Below are 22,725 nucleotides of genomic sequence, written 5' to 3' on the forward strand. Positions count from 1 at the left end.
AAAGCACTGACTGCTCACCACATACACAACCTGCTCAAATACTGTGGCAGAAACACAGACTGTTTTTGAAAAGTAACTGTTACCATGATGAAAAATTACAGCCAGTTTGGCCAGGAGGTTGTCTGCAATTCGTTTACTGCCTGCCCACACCCAACTGAATTCTGCAGACAGCAGTGCGTTGCCCTATAGCTCACACTACTGCACAAGCTTGAGTCTTTGAGGTATAATATAAACAGAGGTCTTGCTCTTCATATATGCCCACTTTTACCTTATAAAAAATTTAAAGTTCAAACTCTTCATCCCCCTCCAGCCCCACAGAAAACAAAAAAAACCCCCAAAACTGACTGAAACAAGTTTTAGAGAAAAAGTGAGTTTAACTCTTGAGGTCCCACACTGCAAGAACAACCAGCTGAGGCTCAGAGAGCAACAAGTACAGACCCACCCTTCCTACCAGTCATGTTCACACTGGGAGGGCTTTAACCTGCCAGGCAACACACAACTGCCCTTGCTCTAACTGCCTCTTAGTACAAAGCAGTTCCCAAATGCCTCCCAGATTTCCTGGGGCTGGAAGGGCCAGAGGGCAAATGCCCATTAAGAACTTCTGCACAGCAGCACTGTTCCCTTGAAGGGTCCTCTACTGCACCTCCTCCTTGTCACACACACCCAATCAAAATGCCTTCAACTGGTCGATGCCATAGCATAAAAAAATCTGTTTACCTTCCTTTTACCACCTCTCAGAAATTAAGCTGTGAGTGAGCAGTGGTAGCTAAGTAAGCCCAACACAGTAATAAGCCTAGCACAGTAATGCATTCTCATCCCCTACACAGGAAGTGCCACTCCCCAAGCTACCTCATCTCTGCTCAAAAAGGGTTTAGAACAGAGCACCTGCCAGCACACCCATGCCACCAACCTTTATGAAAACACTGTTAGAAACTTTTCCTCCATATTCTGACTCTTCCACCTTCAATAGCTTTTTATAGTCTGCTTAGCAGCAGGACAGCAGATCAACAGCAAAAGGAAATTACAGGTTAAGAAGTTAGGATTCACCTGTCTCCACTTTTAAGTCAGAGCTCACACAAATGAGTCTCTGCAGCTTACAGAGAATCAAAAAGCTGGTACCAAGCTATTCTCACGATAACATCTGTTACACTAATAACTTAAATAGGTTTTCAAGAGGAGAAAAGAAATACACAGAAACAGTGGTTCACTTCTTTTAATCAGAGACTGTTACAAAATGTCCCACATTACAGATGGCTGTATGTGCCACCACCCATTCCTGAAGAACAGTTCAGAGAGGGTTCCCAGTGGATGCAAATGATGCCAGCTCCGTATTTCCTTTAATCTTCTTTGTAAACTGAATGCTATAAAATTAAGCTTGTTATTGTTACTATTATTTGCATGCATTAAAGTGATGCACATACTTACCAGTCTTTCACTTTCTTGAATTAAATTCAACATCAGTATTTTGCCACCACCTGTCTTTTGAAAAAGATCAGTAATCCCAGCCCTTTCATACCACTGAATACAAAAGCAGTATCAAGTCACAGAAAAAACCCCTTCACAACACACTTCTGTGGCCATACTGCTACTGAGAGGGGACACTATTCACTCATGTGCTTAACTAAAGGTCCTTTATGAAGGTACTAAAAACAGCATTGCTCATTTTGAATTTACTGCACAGTGACCAGAAACTCTAAAAGGGCAACTGGAAGTCAGCAAGGAATCTAAGGAAATGGTGGGAAATGACAAACTGTTCCAAACACACAGTACCAGAACTGGGAGGGAAGACTGCTGAACCACTTCACAATGGACAGCTGCTCTAATGGTGTGTCAGAAGCTGAGCTACAATTTAACACTCTTAACCTGGTAATCAAAGTTCAAATTTCCAGTCTTGTTTTGGTCCTATCTCAAAAGAAAATAAAATTTATTCTACCAAAAAGTGCTATAAATAACTGCCATTTAAAGTTTCACAAAGAGATGTCTTTGTACCAGAGTTCTACTACAATCTATCCTGGAGAAATGCACTTTTTTTTGTTAAGACACTATGGAACACCCTCTGCCCTTTAGTTATCCCCACTGACTGCCAGGCCAGTGAACAAGCAGTGCAGGTCTGCATCCAGCCAGGGCCAAACCAGGACTTGATAAGGTAATTGAGCAGCCAAAAGCACTTACTCACTCCAGCTTAGTACTGAGCATTGCATTAATGGCATCAGCTAGGGTCACCCACAGATGGTGCAAGAAATACAGACACATTCTGCTGACAGGGTAATGGCCTCACAAGGCATCCCTTTTATTCTTGCATACCTGCAATTAAGATTAAGCAGAGAGATAAAGCTAAATATTAAGTATTAAAGTATGACTTCCCTTTTTTCCCCCCTTTTAGGAAGAAAAGCCTATGCAACATTGGTCAGAAATTTGCCTGTAGCTCATTTTGAAGACATTTAGTGTAAATTACCAAGAACTGATGTAGAGAAGATGGCAGGCAATGGGCTGCAAGGGTAACTATTCTAAAACCTGGGAAGATACAATTGCCTTAAAACTGAGCATATTTTTATGATGAATTCTGCAGCACTGTTCAAGATTTCAGAACCCTAAACCAAGCAATTCTGCTGGAAGTGGCAAGTCCCTCATAAACCCACTCTAGACCCCTCAGATGAGCTGGCAAAACTGAAGTGTCTGGTCAGCTACCACATAACCACAACCTTCCCAGAACTGACTAAGTCATTACCCACCAGTGATGTTAAATGCCTCTCAAATTCAGAGTGGGACATCATGGCCTCCAAAGTGAATTAAAGCACAATCTTACAGCTCATCCAGCTGTGATCTCTGCTTCGTGCTACAGCACAGAAAAAGTTTTCATCTCTTCTACTGATATGCAGAGATGAGATATACAAAGTCTAAACAGAAATAAATGTGTGCAGCCATTCCAGAGAAAGCTGCATCTTTTATTCATTCACAAAGAATCTTTCCTATTTTAGGGTTTAAACATTCTATACAATAGAAATAAAATACCAGAATTTCTGGGAATATGAAATAGGGCAGAATTAAAACAGAGGCAGAGCAGTAGCTCTGATGTAAGATAAAACAGCTGCACAAAACCATGTTTGTAGGTAGCCTCTGAAGTGCTGAAATGAACTAACACAAGCAATTAAAAAAGCACAGAAGAACAAGCTCCTGGCTCATCAGCCTAACAAAGTAAAAATCTGTGGGTAAGAAAGGGTCATAAGCAATAGCTAAAGAAAATGGAAAGATCACAAACTGCTGTGGATTGTTAGAAACAGAAATGCTTAATCCCCAACACAACAAACACAGGATCCTGCTGGTTTGGCATGTTACCAGAGTGATTTTGACTTCAGATTTTCACATTCTTCAGTAACATCAAAGGCTGCTTGTCAAGATTCTGTACTAAATTTTCCTTAAAGGTGCTTGCAGGTATTTTTTACCTGTCCACAAGCATAGTTAAATCCATTATAGATCTTCCAAAAAAGTCTAGTCTGTTCACTCACTACTGGTAGGAGGTAACAATCACATTTCAGAGACCAAAATTCCCCTCAGGTATTTAAATGGTATCATTTGAACAAATTATTTTAAATAGTAACATCAGGTACTTACAGATTAAACTAACCTGTACTGGCAGTTCTGTGGAATTTTTCTTCTCTACCAGTAAGTAGCAAATGCTGAAATTCTGCTGCTAGTTAACAGAAACACAAATTGTATTAAACCAAGGTGTTTTACCCATAATTTAGTTTTTTTATTAAAAAAAAAAAGCTGCCAAACTTCAATTACTGCAATTTGTTGCTTAAGAAAAGCATGTGAAGTAAAGGCAACTATAAAACTACTTTCACTTTGCCCTTCTGATTTTTCATACATAACCCGTAAGTGTAACAAGGTCACCTGTTGCCTACTAAAAACATAAAGGAAATTACAATACTTACATTGCCAGGTTCCTTCATTAAAGTCTTAAAGGGTGTTTTCTTTTTCTGGACTTTACAAGTGAAAGAGGAAAATGTATTTTTTCCCACTTAAATTTATAAGAAAGAAGCCAGAGAATTCTGTGCTAGTAAGTCAGTGAAAAAACGAGAAAAGAAAAAAAGCTCTGCATGACATCTTTATCTCAAAGCATTACGTAACTTCCTAAGTTGGGAGATGGTGAAATAGTCTCCTTTGGTTGTACAGCATTCATTTCAGGTAATTAAAACTGCTGTTAGCAAAAACCAGTTCTACATACTGGCTACTATGAGCAGCAGAAATTGAAATTCTACAACCCATGCCCCTTTCTGAATATGGTAGAGATTTAAGAGAAAACTTAAGGAAAAAAAGCTTAAGATGCCAGAAGCTTGAACCTTATATAAGGCAGTCAGCTGTCAGAGAGACACTTTAACTGCTAACAAGAGAAGTTATAAGGAAGCTTTCAAGTTCTCGATGTCATGTGCTTCTTTGCTTTTAGTTAAGATGGTACTGGCATTAAAATTCTACTATTTTCTCAAAACTTTTACACTTCTTTATATCCTCAAGAAAGAAAAACCTTAAGGTCAGTAAGTTCAAGGCAGTATTTCTGCAGAAGTCAAATTCACTGCCATTAAAACAGCAGTGTTGCTGACTGTCCCTACTGGGAGAAAGCCCACAAGAATTTAGGAGGTTACTGTAAACTTGTTCAGAAGATACAAGGGCTCACTATTCACAACAGTGTCCAGGTATATAAGTACCAAGCCTGAGAATTATTCACACCAGGGACAGTCAAAAGTGACTCAGCAGGATGCCAGGAACAAAGGCTGGAGGATAACAGCCTGGATCCTGTGGCTCAGGACAGGACATGGCTGGCTGCCAGAGCAGCAGGCTCCAGTGCTCAGCCCCTCAGCCACACCTGCACAAGACTGCAGTAAAACTGCATCTCCTTTATCACAGCCTTACTGCCAATCTGTGCTCTGGCAATCAGCACTGCACCAAGCTGCTGCTTACAGTGCACCAGAAACCTCCCACCACGTGGTTTGTCAGGACTTCAGAAAGAACTTTTATATACATTACACTTTACAAACACTTTGATTCCTCCTGATCCCTTAAATGGCTGTCCCAAAACTTTCTTTCCTCTGAACTGCTTCCAACCTAGCCCAACCATGACAGACAGAAGAGCAGCCACAGGCAGCTGCATTCTTACAGAACCCAGTCACTGCCACTGTTTCCCTGGTCTGATTATTTTGGTTGAAAGCATTCAGATTTTTTAAAAAGGTTGTCATGTGTGGTATGTACTTTATTTACCACATCTCCAAGTTACTTTTCTTGTTTAATAGATCATGTACAAATTTACCCAATTTAGCAGAGTATCAGTAACTCCTGCTCCTTTAAATAACTTATGTGCCCCTACTTAAGCTTAAAAAGCCTGAACTGCAAGACCACATTTTGTTACTATCTATAAAATTCATGTCAATGAAATACTGTCACCTTTAATAAAAAAAAATTCACGAACAGCAAGGTGTCCAATTTTGTGATACACAAACTGCTGCAATGAGAGCTGCAATACTGGAACATAACTAGGAACCATACTTCATCCCTTAAAATGGAGGCATTTTTATTTTGAGACTCTAAGAGATTAAGATACTTTAAGCAAGAAGTACAAGCCCCACAATGTATTATTTTGAGTTAAACACTTTCATTAGACATTCCAGGGAAATATAATTAAGCCAAATGATCCTATAAATTAAGCAAGTGAGAGAAGTACTAGCTGCAGTAGTTTATCTTGAAGACATGTTCTCAACTTCACTGTTATCAGGGGGAGCACCACAATGAGAATTAGCAAAGCAAGACCATGCTCAATAACCATTCTGAAACAGTCAACATGGACATGTCAATTTTCCAGTCAGGGATTCTGGGGGGGCCTTCTACAGGAAAAATGCAAAGGGCAGAGTACAAACAAAGAAGGGTACAACAGCAATGTGCAATCCACTCTACGTTAATTACAACTCTCTCCTTGAATTAAAATTACTTGAAATCCCATTAGGGGTCATTATTAAGCAAAATCTTGAAGAAATAAACAACTATGCTTATAAAAAAGCCTTACCACAGACTTGAAAAATATCTCAAAAACTTAATTTAAAAAAAAAAAGGTCAAACCAGACTCCTACATTTGTTTATTTACTATTTCACTGCTGGTATGCTGCAAGACCTCCTTAGGCAAAACCTGCTGTTCTGAAGCTTTCTTTAAGCAACCTCAAGCATTCGCAAACAATGGATCTGTAACAGAATGAGCACCTTTCTCTTCACAAAGGGTAGAAATTTTTGCTAGGCACCACATGAAAGAAGGAAGTTCAAATAAAGCTAATTTTGAATATGCAACAGAATCTCACAAGGCTTAAAATAAAAGTTTTTCAACTCTTACTATTGTTGCAATAGTCAAAACATCCTCGAATTTGACATATTTGAGATGGAGGAAAAAGTTCTCCCAGAACTGAGGAAAAAAGAGATTGAGGAAAAGGTTCTCCCTGAAACTGGCAAGCTGAAAAATCTGCAGCTTTGATTTCTCACTGTGTTATCAGCTTGGATCTGATCTCTATTTCTTCGCAGGGCTCTACATTAATATTTCGTGAGGTGCAGCTTACAAACACAGCAGTATTAACATCTTAATCTTCTTCAAATAAACTGTATTGTCTAATTGGGGCTACAAATTTTTGTAGCAATTAACTTACTAGTTCAACTCTATTTTAAGCTTTTCAATAGATACACATCCTCGAAGAGAAGACATTAATAATTGGTATTTACATGCCACTAATTCAGAGACTGCACAAAATGAACACTACCAAACCCAAAAACAAATACAGCACAAATGCAATGCAGGGAAAGATGGGGAGGGGCAGTGTTTCTTAAGGACTACCTGAGCAGTCTTGAAGGAAATGCATTCCATGAAGAGAAAAGGTACCCACACATCTTAAAACAGGTTCCCTCCCCTTAAGACTCTTAAAAACACAGCCATAATAAAAAGATAAATATTAATATAGAGCCCATCTACCAAAAGAGAATAAAAAACCTAAATTAAAATAAATTTAGGGGCCTTCACCAAACTTGCTGCAAGTTTGGGGACATGAATATCCAACAGCCATAAAGCTGTGAAAGCCCCCAGAATGAATAAAATAAATCCCACTTGCCTCAGACTGAACAGGGCAACACTGAGACTCTGCCTCAGCCTGTCCTATGGCAGGGCTATAGGAAGAAGAAAAATTTGAATTTTAGAAAAAACATGACCCAATTAAGTGAAAGACATGCATTAAAAATTAACAAAATTCCAGTGATCAAGCAAACAAAAGAAAATGACTGCTATAGCACCTCTTTTGTTAGGTCCAAACAGTATTTTTTGTAGTTGGTAGCTATTTCTGAATTGGACAGCTTGATTTGCTTTGTATCTTGATCAATGGAACATCAGTCAGTTGTCTTGGGGCATTTTTCCCATAACTGATAGTATTTGTTGTACTAGTTCATGAAAAGTTGAGTTAAAGTTTCCACCAGCCACTGAAAATGTTCGCCCTTGTCTTAGTGTTCATGTAGAAACTAGACCAGTACAATTATTAAGACATTTTCTGAGAAGTGTCATTAGTTACCATTTTAAATTGTGGCCCCAGCTCATGGACTAGTTTATCAGTCTCAATTTAACTGAAGGTCATAAGGACCTTCTTGCTGTTCACAAAACTGAAGTAATCTTGGTATTTTTGTTTTCATTTTGTATCCAGAATTACTTCATTCCTATAAAGTAACTGCAGGTTATCTATCCCATTCCATTTCATCCATGTTTTCTGACAGTAAGTTAACCAGTTCTGGGTCAGTACTGCTCAAGAGCTCCACAACCTAAAACACTGGCACAAACTACAGAAGGCAGAGGCAGCTGAGTGTTTCTAGAAGCTTGTTTACACTGTCCCATGCATGCACAGAGTGAGGAATAGTTATCCACTCTTATTAGATAAACAGCCCAGCCTCAAATTTATTATCAGCACCTAAAATATTATCTGTGTGGGGGGGAAAAAAGTAACCCAAAGATTTCAGAAGAAATTTTCAGCCTACATATGCCAGCTAAATAGTATTTTATTTAATGCAACCTTGCCAATGGCAGAAGACAATTTTAATGGCTGTATGGAAGAGTCATATAAAGACTTCTAAAAAAGTAACCCAGACTTTTCAAAGGTTCTTTCATGTCAGTCTCATCCATTTTGCCCTAAAGATCAGCTGCTTACTATGATATTGAGACCATGCATAAAATAATTGAGAACCTTCTACAGAATCCTAGATGCAATAAATTCAGGCATGTTTTTTGTTAAACCTATTTTCTCACCTGTGCCTGAAACTTTCTTGTAGACTAATCCTTTGTATTCAACATTTGCATTATATTTGCAATTTCAAGACTGGTCAAAATGCACTTGCAAGTGTGAATTTTAATGCAAGATCTGCCATGACAAATTTAGGCAACAACTAAAAAACAAAGTTTCTGCCTATGTAATTACATCACTAGGGTCCTGCAACAGTTACACAGGATATGCTTTTCTGTAATCATAAAGGCTTTTGCAACCTCTTTCCAAGAAAGGATTAACTAAAGCAAAACCCTGTTTTCATGGCTGCATTTACACCAGGGATTTTGCTGGCAGAGCTATGTTGATGGCACTTGGTACTGTAAACCAAGTCTCTGTCTTTATACAAGCAACTATTACATTCAAAGTAGTTTTACTGTTTTTGGGTAAATGCACCATAAATCCAACTCTCTGAACATTAAGAAGCAGTATTCAAAGAAATGAAGGCAGGGACCAACAGACAATGCAGGCACTGACACATCTGCTTGTTCGCAGAGGAATCACACAAGAGACAAAAGTAACTGAAGACTGAAGGCAGCCACACCACAGCTCTTATTGCACAGGAATGACAGGAGCAGGAAATGAAGTATCCATGTGAAAAATCACAGAAAAATTGTTCACCTGCTTGTATGCAAGTACCAATGAAATACACGTGGCAGTACTTACTCAAGGGGTTTCCATAACATCACTACTAAGGAAAGATTATTCTGAAAATGCATTCAAGCTTGAAGTCTATGCAGTATTATATACAAAATGGTACCATTATCAGAATGAGACATTCACTGTTTAAAAGAGTGAAACTTATCTAATATCTCTTGCAGAATATGCCAAGTTAACAGTGCATGCAATAAGGTTTTATCCCAGGAAAAGTAGGGATCTGGAGACAACATAAGGAAAATTACAGAAAGACACCAAAGGGAGAAGAAATTTACTTGACTGGGGCAGAAGGGCAAAGCATCCTTAAAGCAGCAATATGATCTTCAGGAAAAGCAAGAAGTTTTATAGTTTTATAAGTAATTAAGATCACTTCATAATGTATGAATTTTATGTGTAATATTATAAAAAGGACAAATATAAGACACCATAAAAATCTCTTCAATATTTTGTAATTATCCTAATTAGGTAAACAGAAGAAAACCAGAGTATAAAAGCGTTGCCTCAGCAAAACAAGTTTTATCTGTTAGACTTATGTCTAAAGCAAGATGAAGAGCTAACAAAAGATTTGACATCAAGGCCCACTCAGCACATTTGCAAGCCAAATACTGCACATCTGACAGGTGATCAGTAGATACCAGTGATCAGAGAGAACTGCTTCTCAACAGAGGCTTGGACTTATGGTCTTAAAACTGAACACTTCAGAAAAAAGTGCCTGGCAATTCTTAAGGGTTAAACTAAGAACATTCAGCTGTAACTAAACTGCACTGGATGCTTTTGAGACATTCTGTGACCACAGGTCAGAAGCTAAGATAATGTACTACTTTAGCTGTACTGTTATTTTTGCACTTTTCAGAGACAGTACAGAATAAAGCCACATGAAGTGCTTTAGTGCAGCTACAAAACCCCAAGACTTTTAAGAAACAGAGCCGTAAGGCTCAGTATTAAGTGAAAAACTTCAACCACCTACAAAAACATCTATGAATATAATGACACAAAAAGGCTGATGATCCTTCTACCCCACCCTAAACAAGAGATATCCCCATTAATTAAACTGCAGATAAGGCTTGAGGCTGGAACATGTATTTAAAGTTGACCTGCAAATGAAAAATTCACCTTTTTTTTCACGTTGAAAAGAAGCCAGAGAGGCTCTCACTTCCTCCCCCCTCCAAAAAGTCTCCCTCTACAGTCTCATCAGAGGTCTAACACAGGAACATATGTCAGACCTAATTACAACCTTAACAGGAACTTGTCACTCTACTCTTATAAACAGAGAAATGACTAATTCACAGAGGGAAGACCTCTCTTTGATAAAAAGGTCTCTCACTCCAGAAACTTTCACTGAATGGCTCAAGAAAACCCAGACAATATCTGATCATGGCACACAAGAGATGGTTACACATGGTTCACCTTTCAGAGACTGCCAAAACACACAATTCTGAACATTCAAAGTAAAAACAGGGCAGATAACATATTACTCTTGCCTGCTCTGCATCTTCTTTGCATTAAGAGGGTTAAGCTACTATTTCTCTTTTGCAGGTCAACTTCAATACATTAACTGGAAGTCACTCACCCATGTGCCATGCACCTAAGCTTCTAGAAATATTCACCTAAAAGGATCCTAAAATTCACCTCCACTTTCACATTAAAAAGAGTCAGTTGCAGAGTGAACTAACGGGACACACCCTGGCACTGGGATGTATCTCAGAGCACTTTCACATCCTATAAGCAAGTGCCAGGACTAGAAATCATTTAAGATTTATTGAGCACAAATAAAGAAACATATGCATTAAGAGAAGTTACAACCAAGAGTTAGGATGTACCTCCTGCAGCCTCAGTTTTGAGGAGTCAGTTAATAAGTGTACAGGTCTTTGTCTACTCAGATGTACAGCTAAGGAGTGACTTTTTAGAACAAGGAATTCAGACTTTATCAAAACAGCACCAATAACTGTGTTCATTACACCAATGGCTACCACGGCATGCATCTGTACAAACCTTTCAGGCAGTTGTCCACAGCTGGTCATGAATAAAAAGGCATATAAATTTTTCTCCTCTTTTATTACAATGAAGTTTATAACAGTACAGAAAAGTCACATGACCTTAGTGGGTCAGTTTACTTGAACCCTGGAACAGGAGAACTCTAAATACATTAAATATTGTTACAAGTTCAGACTTTAATGTACAAGTAGTTGGGAACAGTTACAGCCCTCACCAAACTATGTTGGGGACATGAAGTCCAACAGCACCTGAAGTGCTGTGAAGGCATCGTTTCACAAAGAGCAACGTAACATTACAGAACTTGCCTTTAAGGTGGTATGTTCATGTAATTCCAGCGCCTTCACAATTTAACGAACCATATTTACTATACTTCACTTCTAAAAACCTAGATGAAACATGAAAAAGAAGCCATACAGTATAAATTGCAACATCAGGAAAAGTTCCTGTTATTATTCCAAATAATTTTTCCCATGTAAAATAAGAATGTCCAATAGCTCCTTGCATGTGGGAAGATACTTATTTTTTTTAAAGTCACAATGAAGCCTTAATTGACGGAAGCTCGGCTATATTAACAGCACAAGATGAGAAAAGGTTTAATCTCCAAACCTATTAGAGCGTGAGTAGGAGCATCAGTAGCGGCCACCTTGCGACATTACAGGCGGTCTCATTCCCATCGGAGGGCGAGGAGGTCCACTCTGGTACGGGGGCACCATCGGAGGTCCCTGACCGTATGGAGGCATGGCTCCAGGAAGGTATCCTGGCATGCCCTGGTGATGTGCACCATACTGACCTATGAACAGAATAGTTAAGATGCAAAGAATAATTTTTAAGTTTTTTTTTTTTTTAAATAGCGAGAAGTGCATTTTGTGAAAAGCTTCACCCCTCCCTGCCAGCATAGGCAACTTCACAAATCTTTCCAAAACCAAGAAGCTGGGAAATTTATGATTACCATGAGGTGGCATAGGAGGTCTCATTCCTTGTTGCTGTGGAGGAATTCCTGGCTGTGGTGGCATCATACCTCCAATTGGTCCAACCGGTGGATTACCCAGGGCAGCCTGGCCTGGCCGAGGAAGATTGCGCTGGTATTTAGGCAGCTGTGCCCTTCTCTCTTCCTAAAACCAGAACAGACAATCACAGCACATCCTGTTAAAACTCACCAAAAGCAAAGTAAATAGCGGTGCAACAAAGTAGGTTATTAAACTATTTTAACTACCTTACAAATTCAAAGGCTACTACCAACATTACACAGCAGCAGTAGGATTTGCCCCCCTTTCTGCAGACTTTCTTCCTTAATACAACCAATTCAAGCATTCTGCATGGAACTCAAATCCTCCCTGTCCCCCAGCTGAATAAAGTCTTTTTCTCTTAAAAACACAAACCTAATGTTTTATCCATATATTTCGTATTTCTAACTGCTGTAATAGCATCAAAACAACTTCAAAGTGTTCAGTCTTTTGTTCTACACTTATTACCCAGTCCTAGTTAATTTGAAGTTTAAGACACATGCAGTAAAAGTCCAAACTGTATTTTGGATTGAGAGATTTCCCACCACCACCAAAGCTAAGGCTTAAACTGCAGCAAGATCACTGCCAATATGCCAGTCATCACCCTGCAATTAAAGAAGTTCTCTCAGTTACATTTTTCTGCATGGTTTGCACTCTCACCATTACTAATATACACATAATGCAGAGCACAGAAAAAATTCCATTCAACCTGCCATATCATCACAAATAGCATTTTTCAGTAGGACAATGAAAACACGTTAACTTACCAGTGATATATCCTCATCTGGATGGATCAACTTACTGGTTGCACTGGTTGTTGTGAGGGTAGCAGGCTTACTTGTGATGGACGTAGCTGGTTTAGCTGCAGTGCTGTTTGTCGTGCTAGTGGTTGAGGCTGTGGACTGCGTGTAAGCCGGGAATGTTGGTTTGGGGGGCTCCGTTGTTGTCGCGGGTGTAGAATTCAAAGGTTTGAAATCAGTACCAACTGGCCCTGGCACAGCTGCTGCAGCCTGTGAAACACAGACAGGTCAATATTTACTTCTCAAAGTTTTCATTTAAGAAAACTTAAATGATGACTGTTAGACCTCTGAAACGTTCCAGTAAGATATATAATTATAAAAAGCTTGACAAAAGTAAAGTTCAGCCTTATTGCACACTAGAGCAACTGAAACCAAGACAAAATAAACCCCGGTATGTACACATACACACACACACAGGAAAGTCTAAAATTTGCAGGTCAAAAGCCACCACAACAAAGGAACAACAAAGAAAAAAAACACCCTACTAATTTATCTCAAACACTGACTTTGGCAAATGTGTAAATCTTTCCTGAATGACTATTTTTTAGGAGCCTCTAAGCATAAATTCATTACTCCTTCAGTAAATTAACATAGCTCGTCAACCATCAGTTTAGAGCTCAAAGTTCCAGTATTCATTAAAATTAGGTATTTAAGAAATATCTTAATCAAATATTTAAGAAAGCCCTATTGTGCCAGTGCTTTAAGTGTTCTCTATAAACACAATGCAGTACTTTCACAAAGTACTTTGTCTACCTACTGAACTTTAATATTATCTGTGAATGAAGAATCAATGGAAGCAGGCAAGAGGTCCACTAGAGATTCCAACATTTCATCTCTCCTACTCTTCTGTTACAAAAACCCTGTAAAAGTCTATTTTGCAAAGCTGTCTCTGAAGACACAGTAATCTCCAAAGCAAACCTTAGTTATGAAAGAATGCTTTTGTTTCTAGTCACTGGATATTTACAATTATTTGAACCTCTCAATCAAAACAAACAAAAAAAAACATTTTGCACATAATGCAAATTTAAAATTCCCTACATAATGATGTAACATATTAAACAACAAACTAAAAAGCCTTCACCATGCATCAAGCTAACCACTGCCCACTAAAATGCATTTAACTGCTTTCATGCTCTTTTAACCCTTTAGAACCAGGATGTTACATTTCATTCTTTCACACTAAGAAAAATTGGGCACTTTGACATGCTTATTTCTGGTAAGATGCAACTCATAATCAAGGACTCTGCAGTTTTGCCAGCTAAACATAATCAGGAATATAACAAAAATTATCTGAAGATGTTTAGTCAATTTTAGATTTTACTGAATGGTCCAAAGGGTTAAGTTGCAAAGCAATTTGTTTTAAACTGTGACTTCCTGCGTACTTGTGCTGTGCTAGGAAACAGAGCGTTAGAAGATGCTGAGAGACTTTCTGAATTGGAGGAAGCTGCACTTGAGCTTGTGACAGGTGTCCCCATCTGTAGCATAAAAGAAAGGAAACAGTGAAAAGTCTCCAAACAAATGGGTGGAAAGTATCCAGATGAAAGGATTTCTTACACCAAGCCCTTTCTTATGAAAGGACTGTATTTTTGTAAACATCTATCATCCCCACAGAAGCCCAAAATGCAAACAAGTACATTACAAAGGCTTCTGCAACACACTTGAAAGCAAGTAAGAACTCCAGGACCCATGAAAAAGTGCATTCATAGGGAAGAGGTCACAAGCCACTATCAATTCCCCACTTCCCCCCCAAAACACTGAAATTAACTTTTCACTACACTGACTTACTCCTACACTTTTTGAAGTAAAAAAACCCTCCTAAGTCAGGATACGTTTAACCGGTTTAACAAGACTACAGAATAAATTTGTCTATTTATTGGTAGAGAGCCCATTATGAGTGAGAACAAGTCACGTCAAGATTTTTAACTTGGAAATTTTAGCAAAGTTCTATGCAATCAGACTCCTGTAGCTAACGCATCTCTTCACCCACCCAAAGTTCCCTTACAGACAACAAAATTAAAGGCATTTAAGAGTGCTTAGCCTACTCCTTTCTTCCCCAGTGCTTCCAGAACTTCTGTCTGGTTTCACAGCTGTTTTAAAATAACAAAAGAGTATTTTAAAATTCATTCAAGCACTACACTGAATTAAACATCAACCCAAGTAAAAACCTGAACCAGTCATCTCTTGGGCCTCCTCAGTAATAAACAGGCACTACTGACAGAGCTGCACTGTGAAGAATGTAACGAGATTCCAGGCTCTGGGATACCTTACCTGCCCCGCGCTTGGGAAGAGTGGTTTAGTAACTGGAGGTTGTGGGGTCGGTGCTGTTGCAGCAGGAGCTGGGGGCCGGTTCAGCATGCCCGGGGCTGTAACAGGCTGTGCTTGTGTCATTGGAGGCATGCCAGGCCGCGGCCCAACAGGAGGGGGCATCCCTACAAACCACAAACAATGGGCGGCGGATCAGGCTCCGGGAAGCACCAATGCTCCTTTAAACAATCCTGCTCCCAGTGCTCCTTAGAACAAAGTTTCCCACTACACGATGTATTTTTAAGGCAACAGTAAAATAAAACATGACAAATGGTAATGCCAGCAGTCACCAGTCAATGACCACACACAGGCAGTAACCTCAAACCCCTCAGAAGATTAAGGTGTTTTTTACTAAAGCTGCAATAATGAAGTTCATACTCTCAATAAACCAATACAATTCATGCAATAACTGTTTCAGACACACTGCAGGTATGCTGCCAAGAGCACAGATGACACTGTTACAAAATCTGAGACAGAATTGTTTCTGAACAGTACCAGAACTGTGACCCAAACACTGCCAGCTTTGCTGGAGTCATCAGTAAAGTGGACAGGGACATTTTATAGTGTCACCACAACACCTGCATGTGGTGTGTGTGGAGCTCGAGGGGAGGGTCATCAGTGGGAAGTCAACAGCTCCCATGGGTTCCATCAAGCAAACCTGCTACTGCTCAGGTGGAACACCCAGGAAACTTAGGGCTACTTAAGAGCTGCACAAGCTCAATAAACATCTCTTCTAGCTACAGTAAGAGACCAAAATGTCAGTTAAGTTTCTTCACTGCAGGCTCATTAGTTGGGTAAATCACCCAACTATTCCCCACTTCCCACATTTTCAGTCATTACTGTTATCCAATTGCAGCCATAAACATTAATTTAAAAAAGGGATGAAGAGAGACCAGGCAACACAACTGTGTGAGAAAATGCAACAAACAAAAAAACCCCAAAAAACTGTATTCTATTTTTTACTTTAACAATGGTATAAAAGTCAAATAATTATTAATAATCAGAAGTCATAAATCAACCACCTCTGCACAAGAGTGGCTTTTGTGGCAATCCAACCACATCGAGGTGGTGGCATAGGTCTATATGTTCTTTACATAAATTCTAAATCTTAATGGAAATAAATAAATAAAATTAAACTCTCACCATAGTACGAGTTCGACAACCCTGACCTACCTGGTGGCATACCAGGCATAAGAGGTGGGATTCCTGGCCCAGGAGGCATCATTCCACCCATAGGCATCATCCTAGTGAAAAGAAAATGAGCACTGGTATGAACACTCATGATAAAGTTTTAAGATAATTGGCACATCCCTGTATTAGATAAAAAATATGGTAAATAATTTCAAGAAGCTCTCAAGAGAGGCAATTCCAAACCAACTCCACAAGAATAAAACCAAAACGTAACCCAGCACCCAAAACCCCAAACACTTATTTGAACTTTAATTTCTCAAGATCTCACTTCCTCTAATAGGAGATTTCCAGAACTAGTGTATCTTGAAGTCTCTCTTAAGACTACAAGCTGCAGCAGAATGTTCCAAGAACCTGATCTCAGTACATTCATGGAATGTGAATGCAGGAAAACCAGCTAGCTCCAATCACACTACAATCACTGCACCTCTGCTATTACTCCCCTCTGACACTGACTGGAGATAACCCAGAGCTGAAAAACTATCAAAAAATATTGGCAAAAGCAGAGCAGAGACCATAGGGCAAGAAAGACTCTGAAGTTTCAATTACAGAAAACACTCCATACACTAATGATAAAGTGGGATTTTGGTTTTTTAATACGAGAAATCCTCATTGTAGCATATTTTTTCTCCACATTAAAAAGAAACCATTTGGTTTCTCTTCCTAAATGAATATGTATGAGCCCTTTACAGGGAACAAACAAGTGTAGCTTCATTTTGCTTAATTTTTTGCAGACATTCAAAAACTGATTAGGGAAACAAAATAAAGGAATGTTTATTACTTTAATGAGCAAGATAAGCTTATCTGCAGCACTCCAGTACAAACCAAAACCCCACTAAGAAGCAGTTTCTGTTTGTATGACAGTTAAGACACCTTCACCACTGCTGTTTTCAGATCAAATCCCACGAACAAGTGAGCATTCTTTCTGGCAAGTCTGATTTCTGCTCTCATCTATCACTGCTGCACAGGAACAACCCTGCAGAAGCAGCAGTGACTGGGAACACAGACCCATCCTCCCTTTTTCAGCTGCAGAAGGCAAGGTCAGTCTGCCACCCAGCAGACATCAAAACAAGTGCTGGATGCTCACTGCCTGCTGCTCCAGAGCAATGACTTCTGAGAAACTGCAGATAGTGTGACCCCAGTTCTAGCACTAACAACAAAGTTGCTTTGTGTCTCCTAATTATTTGGTCATTTTTAAACAAAAGTTAATCAGGTTAAATAAGCAAAATTTTAGATTAGAATAGACAAAAGCATGATGCAACATCACCCTTGCCTCTCAAAATGAAATGCAGTGAAATTATGGCAAATTAATTTGTGTTTTTACAGGTGACATAACATTCACCTGAAGTTACCAGGGAATTTAATGAGGACTAAGTGTCCAACAACCTGATTAAATTCTGTTGAGTTTCCACCCAGTAAACCTAAGGTTCTGATGAGCACCCACACAATGTTTGACTATGATATGATTTTTAAATTGAAAGGCTGTTATATCAATATTTATATCTCAGAAGACAGTGAGCTTTCACCTCAGTTAACTTAAAGTTTAGATTAAACTGAGTTCCTGCAGTGTGAAGGCTCGAGCACTTGGAGCTGTTCAAGCTCTGGTTCAAGAGAGGCATTAAGTCTCTAAGGGTCTATCTGGTTTATATTTTGTAGAATGCATTTCACATACAGTTTGTAATACTCATTTAGATAAAAACATAAAACCTAACAAAACCTAATCAGGCACTTTCCCCAAATTCTTAGGCAATATTCAAAGGTTTTCAGTAAAACAATCTCTAGCTTATCAAAAACATGACATAAAATGGCATAATGAATGTACCTAGAATTACATTAATGAGATGCTTACATGTTTCCACCACAAAATGACTGCATGTATTTTCTCTGTTGATGTAATCTGTGAAAATTTATGACAAAATCAAAAATCTAACTGTGAATTTCCAAACACATCGTGATAGGGTATGGTGTCAACCCCATAACAAGCATAAAATCCAACATCTTTTGCCCAAAATACAAGAAAAATATGAACTATCCAGTACTTTTTTTCCTGTTATGCTGATGACTGATAACCAGATGCACAACATGTGTGCAATACACAAGGAATAGTGGCTCACAGAAGGCTCTAAACCAACACCACAAAATTTTAGATTAATATATTACTACTTAACTATGAAGTCAGGAGAGAGGTAAGATACTTGATACATAAACCCAGTTTGGCCATATTTTACATGTTGGTTTACAGCCATCCAGTTCTTTGGTTAGTCTTAATATTTAAGTTAGAGTTCTCAATTCCCTATTGTACATTCTTTTAATTAGCTTTACTTTTTCTGTGACAGTTTAAAATGCACAGTATGAACATGTAATATTAAATGTTTCTTGCTACTCACCCAGGTGGCATTCCAGGCATAACTGGAGGCATTCCAGGCATCATAGGTGGAACACCTGCCATTAATGGGGGTATACCTTAAAAGAAAAATAAATTTTCAACAACTCGGGTAACATACAGCTGCAAACAAATGTCATAAGTTTACACTGGATAAATGCTTTACAGCAACTTCTGAAAGATTGGATTTGAAATAAAATTGCTTACAAACAGCGCAATATAAATACTAGCTGCAAATCTGACTTTGACTGATTGTCCTCAGCCCTGCAAGACTGTGAACTTTCTTAGTGGTCTCCAAAGAAGACCTTATTACAAGAGACCATTCTTTACTCACTGATCAAAATTCCATCCTCACTGTATCTGTGGCCTGTGTGTGAACAGCCTGTTCTGTGTTAGAAGTCTCCAGATGCAGAGCAGCTTTGCCCTTTTTATAAAAAGGTTTTCCAAAACCCTTCTATAAATACTATGAGCAAGTATCACTGCTAGAGCTCTGTTAGAAGCACTGACCTGTCTAACACATGCCTTCAGTCTACATGGCAGCAATAGGTACCTGAACCTAGGCCAGCAAGGAAGACGTGCTCATGCACAGAACAGGGCAAGAAAATGAACAAACTACTTATCTGCACCTCCCACAAGCACTCTGTGAGCCCAGTGTTAAAAGGGCAGATTACTACTCAAGTATACAAGCAGCAATTCATGCTCCTACTGAGGTTTCCAGCAATCACCTAACATAACACAGCCACTCACCTGGAGGCATCCCTGGTGCACCTGGCACAGGAGGCAAACCTGGCTGTGCCATTGGGGGAATGTACCCCTGCTGGGGCTGAACTTGCTGGGGTTGAAATGAAGTTGAAGCTGCAGATTCATCATCTTCATACTCATCAGAATCATCCTGTTGTTTCTTTTTCTGGCTCTCTGCAGACAGTACAACACATATGGTCAAACTGAACACAAATTGTATTCCATAAAATTAACTAACAGCCAAATTCAAACATTGCCAGTGTTCAAAAAGTCACATTAATACAACAAAAGAATCCCTCCCACGTGGCTGGCAAATGCTTGGAGCTGCTGTCAGAGAATGCATGAAATCCCACCCTCACTGAGGGCCACAGCTGAGTAAGGAACACACCAGGGAAGTAACAGACAACCAGGCACATCACACCTTACCCTGAGTTTTTTGTTCAAGTAACCTCCTCCGTTCCTCCATGTCTTTTTCTGGAATGCCTTCCATTCCATAGATTTCCAGTTCAATGTCTGTTCTTCCGGGAATAGCATTTGGAACAGCATCTATTGTTTCTTTATGTACCTAAAAAAAAGCAAACAAAAAAATCAAACCAACTAAACAAATCCTGCTGACCACATTTCAGGGTAAATTCTGTGTGTTCTTCAGGCAGTCTGAAGACAGAAAAGGACCATCCTTAATGGGACTAATCTCTCTGGCCAAGCATTTTCTTGATCTGTGCCTCCTCATCCCTGGTAATTACTATTACCCCTAAAACCAGTTTATATAAACTATACAGAAGTTTTTCTAATTGAGACAGCGCAATTCCTTAACACCTACAAAACTCCTGAGAAAGGTTTCTGCTGTACAGCAGCCGTTTGACTGCTGACACAGCAGGACTCCTGTGCTGCAAACAGGACACTGCTGCCCTTTTCTCACCAGTTTTACAGACTCTGGAAGGCCCCAACTCCCCTGCCTAAGGACATGAAACTTACATTTTAGATACTGTAAAGAAAAGGTCATGTAAATCTAGAACTCCTTACCTGCATGCAGTGTATAGCTAAACCAGGTCCTGTGTACAGCTTCTTGTGACATATATGGCATTTAAAGTGCTTTGCTTTTTGATGCTGTATAAGGATTTTCTCATCATCAAAATCCCTATTACAGTACCTATTGAAGACTGTTAAGGAAACATTTAACACTGGAAGTGACCTTTGAGATAGGACTGAGGTAACGAGCACCAGTGTGACTTTTCTGGAGCAAAAGAAAGGCACAAGAAGCATCTCTGAGCATTCAAAGGGTGACAAATACTTCACGGATGTCTGAAAACAAACACCCTCACCCGGTCCAGCACCCCCCTCTTTACTCAGGTACAGAAGTGGGGAGGTGTCTGCAGGCACTCAGAATCATCATCTGATTCCACATGGTTTGACTCATGGCTTTCAAGTCCCACCTATTTTTCTTCGGGGATATGAACACTGCAACAGCATTAAAGGAGAAACAGGCTTGAAATCAGCAAAGGGAAATTATTCAAATCACTCAGAAGTGCTTCTTTAATAAATTACCAGTAACTAACAATCATAAAAGAGAACAAAGGTTTTAATTTAAAATTCCCTTCCTCTTCCAGTTATGCAGCTATCAATTTTTATGACACAGCATAATTTGCTGTAGCAACAAAAGAATTCTCTGCTTTTAAAAAGAGATATTTTAAGCGAAGAACTGTTTGGACATCTACATAACACAAGAGGCAAACTGCATTTCCTTTCTGCGGATCAGCACTGCTATTACACTCCACACATTTCCTAGGTGAGACAAATACACATTAGCTATTTATTATTAAGAACACGTCAACACGGCTAACACAATGTGTCCTTGCTTCCAACAAAACGTGAAATAAATTAATGTCTAAAACAATCACAGATGCCTTCCAAAGCAAAATGGTAAAATACCTCGGAGCACCTTTTAAATTTCTTTATTAAACAATTCTAGAAGACAGAAACGTAACAGAGAAGGCAAATTTATAATCACTCCACTACAGTGAGGACATTCTGAAGGAGCGATGAAATAAAAATCCACCAGTATTTCCGGATACTGAAAAATTAAGCCTGATCATGATGCAGCAATTACAAAGCTCCCCCCGTCACGAAGAAAAAAAAAAAAAGCTTAAAAAATTTCTGTTTTAACTTCATCCCACCTCATTCCGTGAAAAAAAAAAATGTATTGATCAGTAGCAGGATTTTCTCCCTTTAACATCCTCCCTCGCAAGGAATAAAGGCCATTCTCCATTTCCCGCTGTCCGGCTGTAGGGCTCGGGCGGAGGCCGCGGCCTCGGCGAGGGCGACGGGAGCGGGCCTGAGGCCGTGCGGGTGGGGAGCACGGGAAGGGCACGGACCGGGCCCCATCCCGAGCAGCACAGGGCTGGAACACGGCCAAGCACCGAAACAAACCGTGAGGAGCGCGGGGAGAAGGGCTGAGCCCCGTCTCGAGACGAGACGAAACGGGACCGAGCCCCGACCGCGCCAGGCCGCGCCGCTACCCTCCCCCACCCAGCTCTCTGCATCCGCCGCGTCCCACACAGAAGGATACCAGCACCAAGGCTTCAGCTGCTTCTTCTTCTTACGGCCCATGGCGGCGTCACCCCGACCGACAGAGCAGGAGGGCCGAGCGCTCGCTCAGAGCCGCAGCGCCCGCGCGGCCGCCCCGCACCGAACGAGAGGCACAAAATGGCGGCCGAGCTCCCTCAGGCGCCGCGGCGGCCTCCGAGCTCCCAGAACGCACCGCGCCGGCAGGGCGCGGGCCGCCCACGTGACGCGCGCGCGGCCGCCCCCGCCGGGCTGTCCCGTGACGCCTCAGGGCGCCGCCGCCATTTTGCCCCGTCGGGGCTGTGAGGGCGCTGCCTGAGGCGCTGAGCCTGTTACAGAAACAGTCACGGATGGTTTGGGCTGAGAGGGGTTTTAAAGCCCGTCTCGTTCCACCCCTCTGCCATGGGCAGGGCCACCTTCCTCTAGACCAGGCTGGTCGAAGCCTTGTCCAGCCTGACCTTGAACACTTCCAGGGATGGGGCACCACAACTCCTCTGGACAGCCTGTTCCAGGGCCTCAGCACTCTCAGAGCAACGAGTTTCATCCTCATCTAAACTGTTGCTTGTCTTCGTGTTTAATGTCACAGACAAACTGTTTTCCCCACTAAATGTTACTGGGCAAGAAGCTGGCTGCTCTGTGCAGTGTTCTGGTGCTGGCTGTGCCTGTGTTGGTGGGTGTGAGAACAATAAAACCGACTTAAATGTGTTGAGCTGTCAGTTACGTGTACCTGTACAGGGGCTGTCCCTGTGTTACAGTGTCAGTCCATC

General features: G+C 40.3%; 1 protein-coding gene across 17 annotated transcripts; it reads right to left on the minus strand.

The window, feature by feature from the left end:
- Positions 1 to 1,198: 1,198 nt before the first annotated feature.
- ZNF207 (zinc finger protein 207) lies at positions 1,199 to 22,149 on the minus strand. 17 transcript variants are annotated; one of them, XR_010349592.1, is made up of 15 exons: positions 21,963 to 22,149; positions 20,420 to 20,546; positions 19,823 to 19,961; positions 19,403 to 19,570; positions 18,660 to 18,735; positions 18,122 to 18,169; positions 16,228 to 16,328; positions 15,049 to 15,209; positions 14,163 to 14,255; positions 12,748 to 12,990; positions 11,926 to 12,088; positions 11,282 to 11,766; positions 7,137 to 7,191; positions 3,626 to 3,688; positions 1,199 to 2,304 (listed from the first exon to the last, which is right to left on the minus strand). XR_010349592.1 is itself a non-coding variant. In XM_064395278.1 (13 exons), the coding sequence occupies exons 1-12, from the start codon at positions 22,001 to 22,003 to the stop codon at positions 11,606 to 11,608; spliced, it is 1,521 nt and encodes a 506-aa protein (XP_064251348.1). In that variant the 5' UTR covers positions 22,004 to 22,149; the 3' UTR covers positions 11,018 to 11,361; positions 11,583 to 11,605. The 17 variants fall into 17 exon arrangements, 9 of the variants coding, with proteins under 9 accessions (XP_064251348.1, XP_064251349.1, XP_064251346.1 ...); XR_010349593.1 differs by having other exon boundaries at positions 3,613 to 3,688; XR_010349590.1 differs by having other exon boundaries at positions 3,626 to 3,691.
- Positions 22,150 to 22,725: the final 576 nt, after the last annotated feature.

Source organism: Passer domesticus, chromosome 20 (assembly GCF_036417665.1).
Source record: "Passer domesticus isolate bPasDom1 chromosome 20, bPasDom1.hap1, whole genome shotgun sequence".
Taxonomy (NCBI): domain Eukaryota; kingdom Metazoa; phylum Chordata; class Aves; order Passeriformes; family Passeridae; genus Passer; species Passer domesticus.

Bases quoted from the DNA above. Each gene is read 5' to 3' on its own strand.
- ZNF207 (XM_064395278.1), bottom strand. From the start codon at position 22,003: ATGGGCCGTAAGAAGAAGAAGCAGCTGAAGCCTTGGTGCTG. The intron at 16,329-18,121 runs GTAAGCATCTCA...TCTTTTCACTAG, and splicing joins TCATTTTGTGGTGGAAACAT to GATGATGCCTATGGGTGGAA. The intron at 12,089-12,747 runs GTAAGTTAACGT...TTCTGGTTTTAG, and splicing joins CAGATGAGGATATATCACTG to GAAGAGAGAAGGGCACAGCT.